At 38.0% G+C, this 22,147-nt stretch overlaps 1 protein-coding gene across 1 annotated transcript in view; it reads left to right on the top strand.

The window, feature by feature from the left end:
• Positions 1–656: 656 nt before the first annotated feature.
• rorb.2 (RAR-related orphan receptor B, gene 2) overlaps positions 657–22,147 on the top strand; it is a 35,053-nt gene continuing 13,562 nt past the window's right edge. The window contains exons 1-4 of the mRNA XM_002938822.5: positions 657–1,573; positions 15,797–15,882; positions 16,927–17,068; positions 21,383–21,751. Of these exons, the coding sequence (XP_002938868.2) occupies positions 1,567–1,573; positions 15,797–15,882; positions 16,927–17,068; positions 21,383–21,751 (604 nt within the window). The 5' untranslated portion in view covers positions 657–1,566. The remainder of the gene's footprint in view (positions 1,574–15,796; positions 15,883–16,926; positions 17,069–21,382; positions 21,752–22,147) is intronic.

The raw sequence follows: 22,147 nt of genomic DNA, 5'->3' as shown, positions 1-22,147 counted from the left end.
CTCAACATTGTTTTAGTGAGTATATAGGTGGGAGGGGGAGCACTGTGGTGGACCCTTAGCTGATACATTTTACTCACATCTCCTGCTAATTGGTAACAGGATTTTGAACCTTGTAATTATACCATTGGTGATGCACTAGGCGGGGAGTTTTCCCTTGTGTGCTCTAAACTACTGAGGGCTGCCCTTACTTGAATCTGAGTTTAGCGTGAAACCTTTATATTTCCTACATAAACTGAAAAGCTCCCCCCTAGGAATCGCCCCTATACCGAATAAGTACAAAATAATGAAAGTGTAATTTATGAAAATATGGACAACCATGAAAGGGTTAAAAAAAACATGCTTGTTTTCAATAAAGGGGATGTAAAATAAAAAAAAATTCATTATTGGGTCCACTGCTGAAAAAGAAACATGTCTTTAATATACTTTAATGACAAAATCTGTACTGGTTTTATGAAAACATAGTCTTCTGCACTTCAGTTCCTCCTTCTCTCCACTTGCAGGGAATTCAGCCTGTACTAATCCTTGGACAGCCAATGGCTGTTTTACTCTAAAACATCTCCCCTCCTTCCAGATCTGAAGGGCAGGGAAGCACAGAGGTAAGCCTTAGTGAGAAACAAACACATAAATTAACCCCAAAGCTGCTTTCCTGCTTTCAGAACTGGGAGCAGGGGAGATTGTTTTGAAGTAGAGCAGCCACCAGCCCTCTAAGGATTTGTGCAGGGTCCATGCCAGTAGAGAAAAAGGGGTACTAAAGTGCAGGAAATCGTGTTTTTTAATCAAAACTGTACAGATTTTGTAGTCACTATACTATAGATATGTTTCTTTTTTTAACAATGAACCTGTTAATGGGATTTTATATTTTAACTTGACATCCCGTACAAGGCAGCGTGCTAGTACACTGGACTAACAGCTGACTGTGGGCTGAGCACCAGGGACGTCATTGGAGGAGGTTTACCTAATCCTATGTTCAAAGAAGAAAAGGCGTGTCGCTTTAAAAAAAAAAAAAAAAAAAAAGGGGGGGGGGCGTTTCCACAGTGATGAGGTACTGCGAATTAGCAACTGCTAAACTGAAGTAGTTTGACAGCTGACAGCGCTGGAGTGGAGACAGGACAGGGATGTTACTTTTAAGTATGCTGTATTGAAGTGTGTGCTAGAAAGCAAAACGGAATAAAGAAGCCAACAGGAGTCCTGCTGTGCTAATCCTATTAAGATTAACGAGAGGTTCTGTATACTGTGTTCCGCCGAGACTGTCACCCTCTGAAGGTGTATCACCTGCAGTCTAACTGGGGAATGAGCCAGCCTAACAGGCTGCGTATGTGCCGCACAGAACTGTAAGCGCCCACTGGTACCTTATCATTCTGAACGCTGGGAAGCTATAAGAGCACGTTAGTTTCCCAGGAAAAGAGAACTGTATTAAAGGACTCGTTATGGCTGCTTTCTGCTGTTCCTCTGCAATAGGAAAGGAGTAAGTTGCAGAGCAAAACATCCATCCTGCCCTGGTGCTCACGGGCTTACGTACAACGAAAAGCTAAATATCTTTCATGTTAACCCCATCCTAATATCACCATGAGAGGTAAGGAAAATATAGTTGTCAACTTCCACTTGGCATTTTCTTCACTGTTTATGTAATCCATATGATATACCCCTGTAGAAGGTGCATTTTTAAGATTCATGTGCTGAAGCCAAGGGTAACTACATTTCATTTGTGTTTAACTCTTTGGCATAATGCACTTACTAAGGAAGACTGCATTGTCCAGTATATCATTACCTGGATGAATGAGAATCTTTATAGACATTCTACATTTTTCATTTATTTATCATCTTCTTACCCCTCACTCTCCCAGTGCTGAATATCTTTTTTTCTCTTTTCATTGGATATATACTGTGCCATATTTTGTATGGTTCGTCTAAAGGGAGCATGGTCCTCTGCTGGGCATACAACAATGTCCCACTGACTTAAGGTGGAACTGGGGCAGTATGATTGTTTCTGGTCTGTCACTGAATATTTGAAATCACATCCAAGCAAGTAAAATTAGTGTAAAATAGTGGTACAGGTATGATACCTCTTATCCAGAATGCTTGGGACCTGGGGTTTTCCAGATATGGGGTCTTTTGGATCCATTATTTGGAGCTCTATACCTTAAGTCTACTAAAAATAATTTAAACTTTAAATAAACCCAATGGCATTATTTTGCCTCCAATAAGAATTCATTATATCTTTGTTAGAACCAAATACAAGATACTGTTTTATTATTACAGAGATAAAGTTAATCATTTTTAAAAATTAGAATTTAGATGGTATTTTGGAGCTTTCTGGAAAATGGGTTACAGGATAACTGATCCAATACCCCAAACACTGGTTTTGGCACCCAGACAAACAATGTTAACTTACAGTGACTTAGTTTCATTTGAAAAGTACTGCAGCTTGTCACTTTAAATAATGCATACTGAAAGAAGAGTCCTGCACCAGGTCAGGTACCACTGGAATACCAACAATACCTACCAAGCGGTAGTGTTTCATACACAACATCCCTGGTTTCCTAACTGCGCATGAAAAAAAGACCATTTACTGTTGCATGCCATCATCTTTTCCAGTTTATAGGTACTTTCTGTTCAGTAGATGCAGCAGGTGCTAGGCTGGATGGCTGCAAAACCTCCTGCAGGTTGGGTCAAGTTGCAGATTTAGAGTGTAAAAAATGCGGGTCCATTGGTCCAGGTTAGGCTGGACCCTGTATTTCACATGGGCACATGTGAAATACAGAAATTGGCAAGGAAGTTCTGTACTGTGGGATGCCAGGGACACAGTAGAAAATTGAGGCACTTGCAAGTAAGCGAGGAGCACCAGAACAGGGTAGGAGGTAAGAGACTAGAATCATTAGAAGGTGCCTAACAAATTGGTTCCCAGTTGTGGTATGTGTTGGAGCCACAGGTCAGACTGGTTTAAGCCTGCAGATGCACATGCTCAACGTGTTGTGGGTGGTTGTAGGTCAAACGCTGCCTTGGCCCACCTCATCATTATGCCTCACTTCCATCTCTGTCCATCACTATAAACACCCCTCCCCCTTCAGTGAGGTCACAGATGTGTGGGTCAGGTGTGGGTATATTAATAGTGATGGCTTGGGTAGGGTTGTAGGGTTCAGAGTAGGTGGGACTTTTTGTTGAACTTTACATTACTACCCCCCAATGATTCTACCTTTCCTTCTCCTGTAACATATAGGTAAAAGAATGGTGCAGATTTACTAAAGGCTGAATGGAAAATCCTGCAGGATTACCAGTTTTTTAGTATTGTTAACAATTCCATGCAACTGGCCCTTAGATTCTGATAAATTTTACAGGCAAGTTTGACCAATTCAATGAAAATATATAGAATATATAAATCTAATAGGGGTTCGGTATCTCCGTCCCCACCAAAAATGACTGGTCTGAAAAGTTGAAGGACTATACTATAGTTAAGCTTTTCCAGTTAATCTGATCAAAATCCATTGACTGTTTTTGATAAAACTAAAGTGTGAACAAACTTTTCTAACTAATTTTCCTGAATTAGTTTGAATCAGAAAGATCAGGTCTGAATCAGTTCAGTTCATTCAAATGTGTTATTTCAAATAATTATACAATTATAATAAATGAAGTACAGAGTTGTAATCTGACATGACTATCATCAACTAGCAAATGTGCATGTACAAAGTACTGAAGTGCAGTACATGAAGTGCTGACTTTTAGCAAATGATCTGTTTAAAAATAGTTATCTGCCTTTGTGGACATTAGGTAGATTGAAACATATAGGGGCACAGCCTTGGCACCATGTTTCCTGGAACTACTACTTACTTCATCAGCTCTATCCTCTGACCCTGTGTAGGAGCTCATGCATACTGGAAGAAGGCACTTCATCAATCAAAGTTACATAGGTATTCTGCTGTTCTGTGTCTTTATTGTGGCAAAACGAACCATTTGGAACTGCTAGGTAGACACAGCACCCAGACGAAGAGATGGCATAAGTTCACATTGATTGTATTTCCGAAGCACACTATCCGTCTTGCCTGTACTGCATGTTCCAGGGTAACTACTTGATCGTTTAGTTAGTCAAACACAGAATGACTCTGCAGCTTATTGTGCCATGTATGGGGCTTTCTTAAGGCCTACACACCAATATCTGGCAGATAAGACTATTATAAATTTAGAAAATCTCATTGGATGAAGAGCAAACTGGGCTGCCTTGGGGCAAAATGATTGAATTTGCCTGCGTTGCCCTTGCATGTTGGTGGCTTAATTAGGCAATGATCTATTAGTGTATCGCCATATTAATTTATGTCTTTACATTCTGTTCTGAGGTCAATTGCCCTGAAAGGTCTGTACGTTGTCAAGGGGTAGAATATCATCTAATATGTGAGTTGACAAATTGTAGGAGGTACCTATCAGTCAGAAAAAAGCCTTTGCAACAGAGGGTTCCCCTCCCACCAAAAAAAAAAAAAATGCTATAGAGAAGACAGCACCCTCATTATTTGAATAATGTATATCCTGGTTATACAGTTCCCTACCTTAACCAACCACCTACTTAACGAGCACTTAATTTGCATGTATCAACAATGTTATATAAAGGTTGTAGGCTAAGGGGCTGATTTACTTACCCACGAACGGGTCGAATGGAGTCCGATTGCGTTTTTTTCGTAATGATCGGTACTTTGCGATTTTTTCGTATGTTTTGCGATTTTTTCGGATTCTTTACGAATTTTTCGGATCCAATACGATTTTTGCGTAAAAACGCGAGTTTTCCTATCCATTACGAAAGTTGCGTAAAAAGTTGCGCATTTTGCGTAGCGTTAAAACTTACGCGAAAAGTTGCGCATTTTTTTTAACGCTACGAAAAATGCGCAACTTTTCGCGTAAGTTTTAACGCTACGCAAAATGCGCAACTTTTTACGCAACTTTCGTAATGGATACGAAAAAATCGCGTTTTTACGCAAAAATCGTATTGGTAACGAAAAATTCGTACAGAATCCGAAAAAATCGCAAAACATACGAAAAAGTCGCAAAATGTTCGTTTTCAAGTCGGAACTTTTCCAATTCGGGTCGGATTCGTGGGTTAGTAAATCAGCCCCTAAGTGTTACATGGGTACAAAAGGAACATTCTTTCCTTTATACATATATGTTAAAAGCAGTTTCATACAGCTGTGAATTTACATGTATACAACTTGCCTTTTAAACTTTTTATCCTATTATTATACTTATTATCCTAGTGCAGACATGTATACATCCCTTCTACATTACACACTTATTTTAGGCCAATATTAAATGCAGTCTATAATTATTGGATTGAGTCTGAGATATTGTGATGCAATATGAAACTTGAATAAATGTGTATATTTAATTAGGTGTGTCCCTATTTTTAGCTTTAATGTACAACATTGCATGTAAATGATCATGCTTTAAATAAGTTATTATGTGAAATGGTGGATAAAAGCTAACGATGTAGCAGCTGAAACTGACCATCACTATTCATGCAGCAATAAACCACAGCTAAACTTAGTTTATAAACACTGCTGCACACTGGCCATTACTACTTTGTGATCCTTTATCTTAAGTCAATATGTCATTTTTCTTGCACTTTCTATCTGTTTTCTTCACGTTTAATCCTGCTCCATTTAAGACACACGTCTTTGTGCAAACTTTGGTGAATTTAACTCTTGCACATCTGCAATTGCCAAAAAGACAAATTTTGACCAGGGTGCCATGTAAAAGTCATCGTAAGTGTCCTGCTTTGTTCCTCGTGGTCTTTTTAAACTGCATCTACCTGAACTGCACACCATTTTCTATTAGGACAACTGTAGCATACATATGTTTTAGCACATGCTGTATAATCCCTTCCTCCTAATTAGAATGCTTACCACTGTTTTGTTATGTGTTGTGTGTAAAATGTGTGTTATATCCTTTTAAGAGAGCTGGGTGGCAGTTGACACCTGAAAGAGTGCTGAGAAGGGGGTCCCACAGTTCTCATACCAGGAAGTCACAAGGCCATGCAGGGGGCTACAGGAAGGACTACCGTAATACACCAGACTGGATTCGCATGTGTCTGCTGTTTCAGATTGATCCTAGGATGATCAGGTCCTAAGATCAATTGGACAGTCCTAGCTGCTGGAACCAGGTTTCCTTAATCAAGGGCAGTCTCTCAAATTAGAGAAATTTTTGTCATTCAACAAACTCTCACTGAGGACAGTGGAGATGCAGGGATTTTTCCCATTTAGACACAGCATAGCAAAGAACACAAGATACATGCATCAGATGAACACAGGTCCTTCAAAACCTATGTCATGCCAAGCAAAACAGTGCGGCCCGCATCAAACTACAGAATATGATGATTTTCTATACATTTTCTGGCCATGCAGTATACATTATGTGCCAGATTCAATTCAATGTTTATCACGTGAAAACTCATGAATGAGATTCAATTCCAGCAGGAAATACTTTTCTAGAAATTCAGTTCCAGTTTTTCCCCATAGGCATTAAAAGAGTTTTCATGTGATTAAACTTTGAGAATTTTTTTTAAATTGAATTGCCTCTCAAATTGAATCTCGTCCATGAGTTTTCATGTGATGAACCTTTTTCTTACTGAATTGAATCTGGCCCAATATCTCAATATTGTATACTGTATACTAATATTAAACAGTATAGGTTTTTTTGGGGCACATAATGTCCCTTGCCCATGGGGTAACTTGAAAATTAGTCATATATTAAAAGAATGCAATTCCCAGAAAGTTTGAAACAAGTTTGCATTGTTTAAATTCACAAGCATTTAAGGGCTGCCCTGCCAATTGCATTTTAAAACTGCCCCAGTTTTTAATTGATTTGGTAACCTTACTGTACTGACAGGCAGAGGTTTGTAGCTTGAGGCACTGGTATGTTTAATCCATTCAGCAAATGCATGTACTAGCTGCCAATATTTTGAACACTATTATTTTAGTTCCTGTGAGCATGCCAATACCACATATATGCTTAATCATATAGATCAAAACCCATGACAGTACAAAAAGAATTCAAAGCACCCAACAAATTATATTTTCACTGAGTGAAATAGTTGTATGTAATCTAAATATATCCATATATATATAGTATTTTGTATCCAAAAATTCACACATAACACAATAATTTGAATACCATTATTATAAAATAAATATACTATAACATATTAAATGGGTAAATATCCTTTCACTACCAACAAATAAACCACTTTATTCGTACTATCAATAAAGATAAATCCACCCTATCCCCTACTTACTTTGAAACAATATGCATTAAGTACCCTTATGCAAAGGGTTTGATCTCAAATTTATATAGACTATTATTAGAGGTACATTCAAAGGACCCACTATCATATACCCAAGCGTGGAATAAGGATCTTAATATAACTATAAAGGAGGAAAGTTGGTCCCAAATTTGGAAAACTACAGCAAGTTGCTCTCGAAATACCTCATTACTGGAAACTACATATAAGGTCCTTATGCGCTGGTATATGGTTCCCTCTCGCCTGCACAAAATAAACCCTCACTTTAGTAGAGATTGTTTCAGGCAATGCGGCCAAATTGGCTCAGTAATACACATCTGGTGGGAATGTCCAAATGCCCAAAGATTCTGGTCCAGAATTTACAATATTATTTATTCAGTAACACAGGTAAATTTGAAGAAGGACCCTCAAAATGCCTTACTAAATGTCAAAATACCAAATACCAGCAACTATACAAGATCATTAATAACTTTTATATTTTTAGCAGCCAAGATAACAATAGCTAAATTTTGGAAATCAACCCAAATCCCTATTTCCCATTTTAAAAATAAAATGAATTGGATTATGGTTAACGAAAGGCTAACTAGCATACTTATAGATAAACATGACAAATTCATGAAAGTGTGGGAACCCTGGTATATTTATTCCTTCCCGACAGCAGAAACCTTATCCACATTTACATCCTAAACTAACTATTGAAAGGACAGTCGAGACAAATAAGAATCAAGGTAAACTTTATTGGGGCTGAATACAAACGGTCCTCCCACAGATGCTGACCTTATTGAGTTTTATTTTTAATATGGGACCTCAAAGGCTACACCATACTATTAAGTTCAAATGACCAATTTTGAATATAAAGAAACCGTCAAGTTTAATTTTTTTTTTTTTCTCTTATTTTTATTTTCTTGTTATGTCTTTCTTATTCACCCTTTGGCCCCACTATTTATCAAGAATGGGACCACTTCTCTCTTCCTTCTTCTCTCTTTTCTCTCTTCTCTCTTTAAGGATATAGATTGTTCAATACAAAATGACATTATATTGATATCCAACCTGTAAAAGTTAAAATGCAAATAAAAATCATTGAAAAGAAAAAACAATTTTATTGTCTATAAAGGAACAAAAAAAAAAAAAAAAAAAATGGGTAAATATGGCAAACAGCAAATGACTTGGTAAACATAGTGGAATTTATGGATCAGGATTTTCACATACAGACTTGATATGTATCACAATTTTTTGTGATAAACAAAACGACCCCAAAATACACAAAATATATAACATGAGCACAATAGCATCTTAAATTCCTGCTGCTTTGTTTCTCAAACTCTAGATTCCAGAATTTAGAAGCTCTTGGGCAACTAAGGCCAAGTTATGTTGCTTTGCTGTTGTTAGCAGGTGCACAGCAAAAAATGTGGTGTAGAAGTTAATTCTAGATGGATATCAGACACATTTTAAGTGCACTTACAATAAAGCTCCTGCATTTAGATGTTTAATGTTTTCAAGCATATTTTAGCAGTATGTTTAGTGGTTTTACTTGGGATTGGTGTGTTTTTTTTCTATATTCTAGTTTATTTAGGGTTTAGAAATATAGTTCTTCATGTTTCTGCAGCTCCCTGCATCATTTGGCTAGTGGAGGAGAAATCACTTATTGGTTAGAGCTACCAGGTTATGTTTTCCCACATGGCCACGTTTTTGAGTAAATGTTCTACCATCCCCCAGTGGCCAGCATTCATTCATCTACTACATCTAGTGAGACACAACAGTTGTTTTGTCATAGCATAAGCATATGGTCATTATTGTGCTGCATGGGTGTTGGCACTTTATTGCCTTTCACAATAGAGCTTGATAAGCACCCTCCCATAATTTGATGAAATAATCATTCACAAATTCCTTGCACAGCTGTGCATTGGGGCTGATGTATGAGTAATATTTGTCTTAGCCCATTTGAGATTTATTTTGGGATAAAACTGCACCTTGTGCTTTATCTCATGACAATGCAATAGAAGTTAATGAGGAAACGTGGATTAAATTATGTTCAGTAGGAATGGGCAAAACTGGCACATTTAAATTCGTTAAATCAAAAAATTTTGCTGAAAAGTATTGAAATCAATGGGAAGGTAAAATGGCATGTTTATCTCTGCAATATACATTGCCCTACATTGTTAGAGAAGCTCCAACTGTTCCTCGTAGAAAAAACAGGCTCCAATGTTTGTCACTTTTTCCAAACATGGCACCCAAACAGCTCTTTTGATAGGCAGGGGAGGGCTAGGAAGGGGTCTGATCTCACTGGTTGATGTAAAAAAAAAGTTTTGCGTTTTTTCCCAGTGCAACATACCATGTTTTTCCCCTGTGAAACATAGCATAAGGAAAATAAGCCCTTCCCACTTTTTTAATTAAGTAAACAACTTTGTGATACTTTTCAATATTTTCAAGCTGTTAAAGATGTAATCTACGTTATATAAATGATATGGAGATTTTTTTATGTTTCTTTAGTTTTGTCATTTTTGATGACAGGGCATTTACAATTATTTATAAATGTGAATTTGTCTTGGTTTGTTAATTTTTATTGGTTAAAGTGTATATAATGCAAGCACATAGAAAATGCTGTGTGTATGTGATGTATTTTTCCTGAGCTTTGGTCTAAAAAAGGGTTAACATCTCTAATCTCAGGGTTACATAACAAAATGTTGTTCAGAGTCAGATAAACTGTGTCAGTGGGACAGAAAGCCTGATGGACAGGTTGGGCCACCACTAACAACAATCCTTTCATGCCTGCCAACCAATTGAGGTTGGGAAATAGTTTCTAGGTTGTGCTCCACATAATCACAGCAGATGCCTCTTATATAACCACAGGATAATTCAGAGGAGGTGGGAGAGCACACTAACAAGCCTGCAGATAATTACCTCTTACGTATTATATTACGATGATCTTTGTGCTTCCAAACCTTTCCCCATTGCTTTTTTCTGCCTATTTTTTCTTTTGACTTTTTGCATCATTTGCACCACAAAAATGTATGAACAGCAAATGTAATAATGTACATTATTAGAACATGGTACTGTATATGCACAAACTAAGGGTATGGGATCCCTTATCTGGAAACCCGTTATCCATAAAGCTCCGAATTACGGAAAGCCCGTCTCCCATAGACTCCATTTTAATCAAATAATTCAGAATTTTAAAACTGATTTACTTTTTGTCTGTAGTAATAAAACAGTACCTTGTAATCGATCCCAACTAAGATATAAATAATCCTTATTGGGTGCAAAGCAATCCTATTGGGTTTAATGAATGCTTTATTAATTTTCCAAATTACGGAAAGACCCCTTATTCGGAATACCCTTGGTCCCGAGCATTCTGGATAACGGGTCCTATACCCGTACACTGTATGCACCCCCACTTAACTGTACCGGCACTATTATGTGCTCACAGACTTTTTCACTTCTGCATCAGTTGGCATCTGCTTATTTCACTTGGCAAATTTGCACATGGGCAGTAACTTGTGGCAACTAATAAAATCTTTGCTTTTATTGTTCTGCTATGTTCTGCTGGCTGAACAAAGATCATCACTGTTTGGTTGCCTGGATTACTTCCCAGGTACTAATTTGCCCAGTTTTACTAAATGTCTGAACTGAATGGCAAAAAATGCATTAGCAAAAATGCATTTAATTGCACACTTACCTTAGGCTGCCCTTTACATAATGGAGACCACACAATCAAAGCCATATTTTCTATATAGGCACTAAAAATTTATGCCTAGGGTGACTTTAGGGGGCAGCCTTCAGGTGCTATATCTAAAAAACAAAATATTCTCCTAACCCCACCACCAGACACATTTGGCTAAATCTGGCAGCAGAGATAAGCAGGGTTGTGTTTCATCTGTGATCAGCGCATAACCAAACTGTACCACGCACCAATGTTGGGGGGAGTGGGTCATCTGAGGCCCTGTGCCTAGGGCAGCATGGGACCCAAATACAGCTCTGCGCTCAATGCTAAGTGATATGGCAGGGCATACACATAGCCATAAGATTTATGTGTTTGAGATGAGGTTTAAATGTTGCTTTAATACACTGTATACGCATTATGCAATAAAAAGGGAGCGTTTATTCCATTTTTAAAATTAGTAGTGTTTTGAATGGGTTGTTTACCTTCAAATTAACTTTTAGTATGATGTAGAGTGTTACATGTAGGGCTATTGCATTTGCATTTTCTTATTATTTGTGTTTCTTCAATTATGGTGCTTCTTCTTCAGTAGCTCTCTACTTTGGAGTTTCAGAAGCTATCTTGTTGCTAAGCTCCAATTTAGCCTAGCAACCAGGTAGTGGTTTGAAAGAAATACAAAAATATGAATAGAGAAGAACTTAAATAGAAAAATAAGTAACAAATAAAAACAGAATTGTAGCCTCACAGAGCAATAGTTATTTGGCTGCTGGGGTCAGTGTCCACTATTTGAACACTTGAAAGAGTCTGAAGAAAAAGGCAAATAATTCAAAAACTATATAAAATAAAAAATGAAGCCTAGTTGAAAACTTGCTAAGAATAGGCCATTCTATAACATCCTAAAAGTTAACCTAAAGGTGAGCCACCCCTTTAAGCATTTTTTAGATGCAACATGCATAATTTCCTATTGTTTGAAACATGCATTTTATGCAATGCACAGTATTTTAAAACTCCATCTTATAAATCCAACTGCCTTGCCTCACCCCCCCATCCCCGCATAAGTATAACCGCATGCAAAAGTGCACACACAGCAGGGACAAGTGGGGGGGGGGGGGGGGGTGGGTATGCACTGGGTAGAGAGAAGAGGTACATGCCCAGTGCCCCCCCACTATTGCACCCGAGGCATGTGCCTCTTCTGCCTACCCCTAGTTTTAGCCCTGCCACTTAGACACGCTTCTTGGCTTCTTGTATTAGTAGCCTTTGTGCAATGATGAATGGGACGTTTCATCATCTGTGGAAAATTTCCTCTCCTGCATGCCTGAAAATACCTATTCATTCAGAAGAATAGAAATTGATTTGTTAAAAAGTGTCTAACATGCAGAGATCTCCATGTTTCTTTCCACTTTGTCATCAGGGCAGAGGCAATTTCCCACAGGTCTCAAAGAACCCCCCTCTACCATTGCCCTTAGAGAGCGTGTGTGAGTCATATAACCAAGATAGGGGAAGAGATCAATTAAAACAAAGCTTACTATAAAAAAGGAGACAGGGTTTTGGAAAGACAGAAAAGGGTAAGCTATTGGGAAGAGACAAAAAGTGGAGGTGAGTGTGGCACTGGTTAAACCTAGAAAGGAAAATGTTTAATAAATGTACACTGTTTTCTTTATTTGTCATGGCATTGTGAAAGGGGTCTTGTTACAGGGGTGTGGGCAGTAAAGAAGAGCAGCTATCAGGTACATAGGTATAGAGGCCCAGTCCTTTTACATGATCCGGTAACCTGAGTGTCGTGGAAACACAGGCACAAAATAAGGTTTCATTCAGGGGCTTCAGGGCAAAATGAAGGCCAGTTATGTGACATACCAACAGAAAAATTAGAAGGATGATGATTGTAATGATAAAGATAAAGAAAATGGTCAGCAAACGAGGTCTGGTTAAGAATTGTAGTAGTATTAAAATGTTGTAATTTTATCCATTAGTAACATATCAACTCTCATTTGCAACATATTTGCAATATATTATCCAACTCTCCAACACCAGACCTTGGTGAAAGTAGCTGTGTTTGAAAAAAGATGTCTATCATCAAGTTCAACCTTTCTAGTAACATATATATGATAATGAGAAAACCTGGCTTACCCACCCCACTTAATATTATTATGTTGGGTTGAAAAACCCAACATACTGTTCTTCGACTTCAGCTTATTCTTCCTCTTTTTCTTCTTATTCTTAGCGCCCCCCATTTTCTAAACGCTACTCCTCCTACAGTTTTAGGGGTACAACACCCAAACTTTCCACACTTCTTCGCCCTATAGCGGAGCAGGTTGCTTGTGTTTTTCTAAGCGATCCCGCCCCCTGTTTTTTTGTGGCACCGCCCCGACACCCCAGTTTTTCCATTGACTTTGACAGGGAAGATTTTCAAACTGCTGCAACACTTACAGCTTTGAATCTACACCCCCCAAACTTGAATAACATAATAATGGGGTCACCCCGAATGAAACGGCAACATTTGTTGGATGACCCCAAAGTGGGAGGGGCCAACAACAAAGTCAAATTTCACCCATTGACTTTTATAGGGAAATTAAAACTGCTGCCAATCCTACAGCTTTGAGGTTACATTCCCCAAACGTGAACCACATACTCATGGGGTCAGCCTGAATGAAAATATGATGATTATTGGATGCCCAAAAGTGGGTGGAACAGCTAATCAGATTTTACCTATTGACTTGGCGGAAATTCAACCTGCTGCCATTCTCACTGTAATAACACCGGGGTCCCCAAACTTTTCACAGTTGGTCACTAGGGGACAGCAGTTTTTTTAGTGGGCAGAGCCACCAACAGCCAATCAGATTTAACCTACATCTCACCAAACTTTGCACAGTTTGTCACTGGGTGACTATGTTCCAAGTTTAGAAAAGTGGGCGGGGCCAACAAGAGCCAATCAGATTTCACCTATAGACTTTATATGTTTAAATTTAAACTGCTGCCATTCTTTAACTATTAATACTAAGGTCCACAAACTTTGCAGAGCTAGTCACCAGGTAACTGTGGTTCCGAGTTAGAAAAAGTGGGTGTAGCCATCAACAGCCAATCAGATTTCAACTATTGATTTTCAATGGGGAAATTCAACCTGCTGCCATTCTCACAGTATTAACACCAGCATCACTAGGGGATTGCACTTTTAGGTTTTAAAAAGTGGGCGGAACCACCAACAGCCAATAAGACTTCACCTATTGAATTTTTTTTGGTTTAAATTTAAAATGCTGCCTTTCTCACACTATTTATGTCAGGGTTCCCAAACTTTGCACAGTCAGTCACTGGCTGACTACATATTTAGGGTTAGAACAAGTGGGCGGAGCCACCAACAGTCAGTTCATTTCCACCCATTAAATTTCATTGGTTTATGTTTAAACTGATGCCATTATTTAAGTATTAATTCCAGGGTTGTTAAACTTCCTGAGGCTTGATAAAGGGCTGGTTTAAGCCCGAAACGTTGCTATGTGCACTTGAGTAAAGTAACTTTTTTCTACAACATTTCCAGAGTGCTGCTGTTTTTTCATTTTATCCTGGTTAAACTTTCCAGAGTTACTGGGTATTTGCTGTTCAAAGTTAGAAAAAAGTGGGCAAAGCCACGAACAGCCAATCACATTTCACCCATTTACTTTCAATGGGGAAGTGTAAAATGCTGTCAGTCTCAATTTTTATGTCCCCAAACTTTGCTAAGTTGGTCACTGGGGGGCTGCAGTTTAAAAAAGGAAAAGTGGGTTTGACCACTAACAGCCAATCAGATTTTATCCATTGAATTTTACTGGTTTAAATTTAAAATCTTGTCATTCTCACACTATTTATGCCAGGGTGCCCACTGTTTGTCACTGGGTGACTTCGACTCAAGGTTAGAAAAGGGGGGAACACCCACCTACCACCAATCACAATTTACTATTGACTTTTATTGGTTTAAATTTAAACTGCTGCTGTTCTTTAACTATTAATCCTAGGGTCCCTAAACTTTGCAGAGTTAGTCACTGGGTAACTGCAGTTCCAGGTTAGAAAAAGGGGGCGGAGCCACCAACTCAGTTGGGAAATTTAAATTGCTGCCATTCAGACACTATTAAAACCAGGGTCCCCAAACTTTGTACAGTGGTTTTTACTATATAACTGTGGTCCAAGGTTAGAAAAAGTGGGTGGAGCCAACTACAGATCAGATTTCATTCTGTGACTTCATATTTCTCAACCCAAAATGAAGTTTGCTCAAACTTCCCTTTTTAGTTTTTATTATGAATAATAGTAATAATAACTGTAATAGTTACATATACTGTTATAAAACTAATTACCTCACTAAGTACTGGTTATAACTTATGACATCATTAGGCACCATTGCTAAGGGTATATATATATATATATATATATATATATATATATATATATATATATATATATATTGAGAGAGAGAGAGAGAGAGAGAGAGGGAATGCATATTTTTATTTATTATAGGTAATTTACCAAGTGAGTGAGGACTGGTGAGCATGCAGCATGCTGGGCCAACTAGTATTGCAACACAAAGCCGCTGTATTCACAAAATGGAGTAAGATTTTTATGAATTTTAAGTCTAATGTCCAATTAGTCCAATATTGTTTCTTTCTCCAGTTCATTTTATTCCACTTTTGTGAATTAGTTTTTCTGTAACAGGAAGTATCTGCATTCTCCAAGATAATTTAGAATAAAGCTTTGAAAGATTAAATTGCAATGGAAGTAAAAGAACATTTAGTTAGGTTACTTTTAGACCACCGCTGTAATGGAAACTAAACTTTCCTGAGTATAATAATGATTTCTGTTAGGTATAAATAAATATATAAACTCTCTCTTTGTTCTCACAGCACAGATAGAAGTTATTCCATGTAAAATATGTGGAGACAAATCGTCTGGAATTCATTATGGTGTGATTACCTGTGAGGGATGTAAGGTAAGCAGTTTGCATCAGTTAGACACACAACTTCATATTCTATTGTAAGGGAATCAACATGGAATATGATAGTATCTTAAAAGTACCATTCATTTTATTTACTTCTTTCACTAAAATATATAATTTTGTCAGGGCAGTTTCCACATGTGTACGAAGATATAGGACTGTTAATACCTAAAGAAAAAGAAAATGACCAATTACTCTTAAATATCTACTCAGTTCTTTTACTTTTTCAGCATCTTATCTACCATATGTCGTTGGGTACTAAAATAAATAATCCTAAATATGAATGTCAGTTTGATGCCCAAAATGCATAGGATTAGACAACTATGTGGCATGTAGACCTGAATGAAAATGGTGCACAAATGGTAATTTCCTACTCCAAATTATTTTCGCAAACTTTATGGGAAGTATTATTCAAACAATAAAACCTTCCCCAGAATGGAATTTGGTGTTTCGTGTTTTCATTTGGTGCCATAGGTGGAGGATGAGTTTTCCCCTGAACTTGCTTTGCCTGAGCTGCTTTTACACTGGCTAGCTGCAACATTTTCTACCACTATATAGCCCTTGTATTTTGCTATAATTCCCTAAAATAAAATGGGGGGGGCACTTGGCTTTGAAGTCATTGCCAGCTGAAATGGGTCAAAAATTGAGAATTGAATAGCAGGGAAAACATATCTCTTAACATGTTCCAAAACAGTTCTGTCCTCTGCATAGGTTTGCATCAACCTTTTTTTTTTAAAGTCGTTTCACGATTTATACAGTATTGCACACAGTATAGCGCACCCTGGTAACAAACTATAGCGCAAGGTTAATCAGTCTTATAATAACCTTTTTTTTTTTTGTCGATATCATATAAGTATACTATATGTTACAGAATTTTCCAATTTTATCATGGTATTTAAACATATTATCTACACTAAAATCCTATATCCTCACTATGCTAGTGCTGTTTATTTTTTACATATGTGCTGGTAATAATTTGTATCTTTTTATCTAATTGTCTTTTTACATGTTAACTTTGATCCATGCCATTATTTTTAGGGTTTTTTCAGAAGAAGTCAACAGAACAATGCCAACTATTCATGTTCTCGCCAGCGCAACTGTATGATTGACCGAACCAACCGCAATCGTTGCCAACATTGCCGACTCCAGAAGTGTCTGGAACTAGGCATGTCCAGAGATGGTGGGTAAATGGTGCTGAAACATATTTAACATATACAGGTATGGGATCCATTATCCGGAAAGCCGTTATCCAGAAAGTTCAGAATTATGGGAATACCATGTCCAGTAGACTCAATTTTAATCAAATAATTCAAAATTTTATAAAAATATTTCCATTTTCCCTGTAATAATAACACGGTATCTTGTACTTGATTCCAGCCAAGATCTTTGGTGGTAAAACTATTGGCTTTAATAAATGTTTAACAGATTTTTTTAGTAGATTTAAGGTATGGAGACCCAAATTATAGAAAGATCCCTTATCTGAAAAACACAGGTTGTGAGCATTCTGGATAACAAGTCCCATACCTGTCTACAACAATCATATTGCTGGAAAGCTGATGCTCACTCATCATGAATACAAAAGTTCACTTAATTCTTAAAGTGTTTTGTCATAAAATCTCTGATTGTAGGAGCGTCTTCCTCCAAATCTGCATATTTACTCTGTAAAGCTGGCCATACTAGTACTAGCCATAATAGTAAACTAGGTTTGGTGAGTGTATGGTGGATTGATGAGACGACCGTTATCGCAAAAGCTTTGGATATTGGTCGTCTCTTCGTTTGGGTGGGTCAAAAAATTTTGATCGGATGCCGTTGAGGGCTCCCAAGCAAAATCTACGTTTAGGGCTGAATTGTCAGGTGGAGGTAGAATCCCTATATTTTCTACCTCCATATCTGATGATTCAGCCCTGAACGTCAATGGAGGAACAAACCAACCAATGGTCCCAGGAAAGATCGTTATTAGTACATATATGGCCACCTTAAATGTGATCCCCATACTTCAACCTGTCGCAACACAAAACAGACTGCAAGGCTATGTCACACAGGTGTGGTACCTGTTGTTTATACTGTTGGGGGGGTTTATATTGTTTGATACAATTTACTGACTTAGTACTTGCACCCACATATATATATAAAACCATGCTGACAGGAAGTTAAAATATTCTGATTTGAAATGTATTTCAAATATATTTCTGAATCCTATTTTAATAATGGCTGTAAATGAATTAACCCATAGTGATCCCATGCTACTTTCTACAATGGAAATAATGCCACTGTTACCAGCCTTTCATATAATTAAGACCTTCTGTTAGCATAGTTGCTTTTCTCAGGACTCTTTTTGTTGTCCTTTCTGATGACCAAATACCAAAAATTCACTGCATATCTAGATGAAACCCCTATTCATTGTTTTTTGTTTTTTTTTTAAAAATGGTTCTTTGTATTAACAGAACAACAGTTTTAACAATATTGTAGGTAGTATATCAAAAAACAAATACAGAGCCCTATGTCTAAAAAAGTGATTGTGCTCTGGGAGCCCAATGACCCGAATAAAATGATAGGGAAGCAGGGCATGACTATGTTAGGAGGAAAGCTCCCACCACAGGATATCACAGTTGGTACAGGCAGGGCAAGGAAAAGCAGGACCCTCCCCAGATGGGAACTCACATCATTCCGGCGGGAGAAGGAGCAGGATCAACAGCATCCCTCCCTCCCTCCCTATTAGGCAGGATTCCAGTAGTTGCAGTTGCGGGGGTGGGGTCGACTTTGAGCCCCAGAGGAAATTAAAAAGTTGCAGTTGGAAAAGTGAGTGGGTAACTGGGTAGGCCTGGGGTCCTCAGGGAGATGGATAATCCTAGAATGGGACTTGGATAATAGACAGGACACAGGCTCTGGGCCTGGGCTCAGGGTCAGACCTCCTTAGAGGTATAAGTAAGTTGACTGCTGTTTTAATGTTTGGATTTACAAACAGTTTAATACAAGTTATGGTTGTTTACATATATATATTTACTGATTTATATTAAATTTTACATTAAACAACTGCGGCCTTCACTCCCCAAAATAAGTTGTCCGTTGTTTATTTCGGTACCAGGGGGAGGGAAAAGGGGGCACGGCAGGCTCGATGCTGCATTAGTCATGAGTCCTGAAAGTTATTCTCAATATGGTTCTACCAGAGCTTTTAACAATTCAAAAGATGGAGAAACCAAAACATGTTTCATACCAAGTTAAGTTGACTACAGTCCTCTGTCTTGTAGGTAATTGTAGGTAATTGTCATTTTTTGGGGGGCAGAGGAGGAACAGGTATGAAGCAAGTAATAATGTATAAGGTCAGGGGTACACGGGGAGATTAGTCACCCTGCAACAAGTCTTCTTTGTTGCAGGCAACTAATCTCCCCGCAATGCCATCCCACAGGCTAGAATGTAAATCGCCGGTGGGATGGCATACGGGTCACTGTGATGTCCCGCAGTCGCCTGAAGTTTCCTCTCAAGGCAACTTCGGGCAACTGCAGGACATCACAGAGGCATGTATGCGCTTTGCGGGGAGATTAGTCGCCCGCAACAACGAAGATTTGATGCAAGGCGACTCCTCTCCCCGTGTATCCCTAACACCTAGTAAGCAGATAAAAATCAATATACATCAGGGATAAAACAAAGATAATACTGCAATGGGGAGAGCAAGTAACATTATATAGAGGCTTGGTGTGGCAGAGGCTTTTGAAGCTAAACCAGGTAGGAATCAAAGTATTTAGATAAGTGTGTTAGATTTTCAAGATTTTACAATAAGGGGCACCAGGTTGTTTGGTGTTTCAACTTTGCTTTATAAGAATCAGCATGTATTTTCTCAAATTTTTAATATTCTTAATTTCCTTTATTTGTTCAGCAAGAGTAGGTAGAACTCCAGACTTCCATTTACGGGGGATAATCAGTGTTTTTTTGTAAAAAAAATACTCTCTGCTACAGTCAGACTATCCCCCTTTAAATATAACACAGTATCTTGTTAACAAACACAGTTGCTGACTGGAATTGCTTGCCAAAACTAAATTTATTATCCATGGTTATGCAAACATGGAGGAAACCAAAACAAACAGGGAGTCATGCTTTATATGCACATTTATTGTTGAAGGCAATCTGTATTAAGAAATGAAGTCATAAATTGAAGTTCATATTTGAAAACAGAGACTAGTAAAATTATTAACCTTAACCTGGTACTGCTCACAATGAACCCACTTTAGGGACACTGTGAAGTTCATATACTTTAATAATCTGCCCGTTATTAAGATTACCAAATAATAATATTTTTACCATACTCATTCTTACCCAAATGTAGGGCAGCTCTCCAGGGCCAGATTTCAGAATAGGGTGCCCCGAGGCCACCTCTTTTCGCCACCTTCCACCTCCCCCCCCCCCCAGCGCATTTGCGCCACTTAACTCGTATACAGAGCAGTGGAGAGAGGACGCAATAAAGTTTCTGTGCGTCTGGTCTCCATTGCTCTGTATGCAAGCAATATAATAAAATAATATTATAGTGCTTTGTGGGTCTTTGTGGCCTCGCCACAAATCTGGGCCTGCAGGTCTCAATATCTGTTAATAGAACAAAAAGAGCAGTGTTCACAGAAACAGTACTCATGTGGACCTACTGTTAAACCAGATGGCTTCACATTTTGTAATGTCTTCTTATTTTCTAACATAAGCAATTGCAATTGTGTTTTTGTTTCACATGTACCAACATTTCAAACATCAAACAAACATCATCTAGCATCAAAACATTAAAGCATGTAAAACATTATAACAAATATAGTAAATTATTTTCTAATTCTTTCTATGTTGTCACAGTGTTGGACTGGTAAACAAAAATCAGTTTATCTAAAATCAAAGGGGATACTATGTAATTTCTACTACAAGGTTTTAGTACATTCAAACAAAAAAATATATTTATATACACATGCCCACAGAAATAACTAAAGAGAGATTATAACTTATTGTAACTAAAGGGATAGCTATCTAAGCTTAAATGCACACATTTGTTCAGCTTATTTTGAACAAACGTACTTTAGTATTACAGTGCCACCTGGTGTCTGTTTAGGGAAAGCATATATCAGAAAAAATGGGAGGAGAAATAGACAGGAGTAGAAGAGTAAGGGAGAAATCATCAGCTGAATATTTTTGGGCCAGACACAACATTTTTTTAGCTCCTAGGTTCTGGGCAGGCAGACAGACACACCCACCTAGGGCAATAGCATATGGACCATTTTGTCACCTGCATGAAATCGTATTGTTGTATCCCTGATGGTGCACTCAAGTTGCTTGAAAAAAGTTGCATCCATTAATAGTGGTACTCGGGGCTCTGTCTTACTTATAGTTTTGATGACTGTTCTAGTATAAATGGTTTGAAGCTAAAATGTTATATATACATATTGGAGCTTATGATTGTTTATATTACAGTTCCTGTACCTTGTTCTCTGCAAATACCTTTCAACATATTTTTCTATTCTTTTCTTAGCGGTGAAATTTGGTCGCATGTCCAAAAAACAGAGAGACAGCCTGTATGCTGAGGTTCAGAAGCACCAGCAAAATCAAGAGCAAGTCCTGGCCAGGGACACTAAAGATACAGTCTCTCGGAGTTACTCCACCGGCACAAGCAGTTGCCTGTCAGACTTAGAGGAATTAAGTGGCCTGTCAGATGGTCTGCTCTTTGATTTCCCCCTTACTCCCGATGGATGCAGCTCATATTACAGCTTGGAGCTTCCACTGTCTACAGAACCTTCTCCTGACCCTAGTCATGGGACCACACTGGATGAGTTGCCTGTGCATTATTCTTTAGGACTGATAGAAGACCAAAGGTTGCTGGACCTAAACGGTACAGAGATAGGTCAGTATCTTGAAATCAACTTTCTATAATGCATATGAAATTTGGTGCCTTTGTGAATAAGATTGCAGGCTTACACAGGCAGGGAAAATTGACATTAGCATTGACTTTTAGTATGAAGTACAATTTAATAGACATTGGATTTCTACGATTTGTAATACATTTGTCTAGTACCCTCACCCTAAGGTAGCATACTGAACATGAGATTTGCCACAGGCAAATAAAAGGAAGCAAGCCACAGTAGAGAAATGCATTATCATTGGCTGCTGTTTTGCTCACTCAAGTTTTTCTAACTCCAAAAGTCTTAAAGTCAATGGACATTTTTTCTCAAGTATTTTTCATGCCAAGTGCGTTGAAGTCAGTGGGAGTTTTTTCTCACTCCAAATGTATTAAGGTAAA

The sequence above is a fragment of the Xenopus tropicalis genome, chromosome 1 (genome assembly GCF_000004195.4).
Source record: "Xenopus tropicalis strain Nigerian chromosome 1, UCB_Xtro_10.0, whole genome shotgun sequence".
NCBI lineage: Eukaryota > Metazoa > Chordata > Amphibia > Anura > Pipidae > Xenopus > Xenopus tropicalis.
The sequence above is the reverse complement of the archived record's forward strand: the minus strand, read 5'-3'. Positions and strand labels throughout refer to the sequence as shown.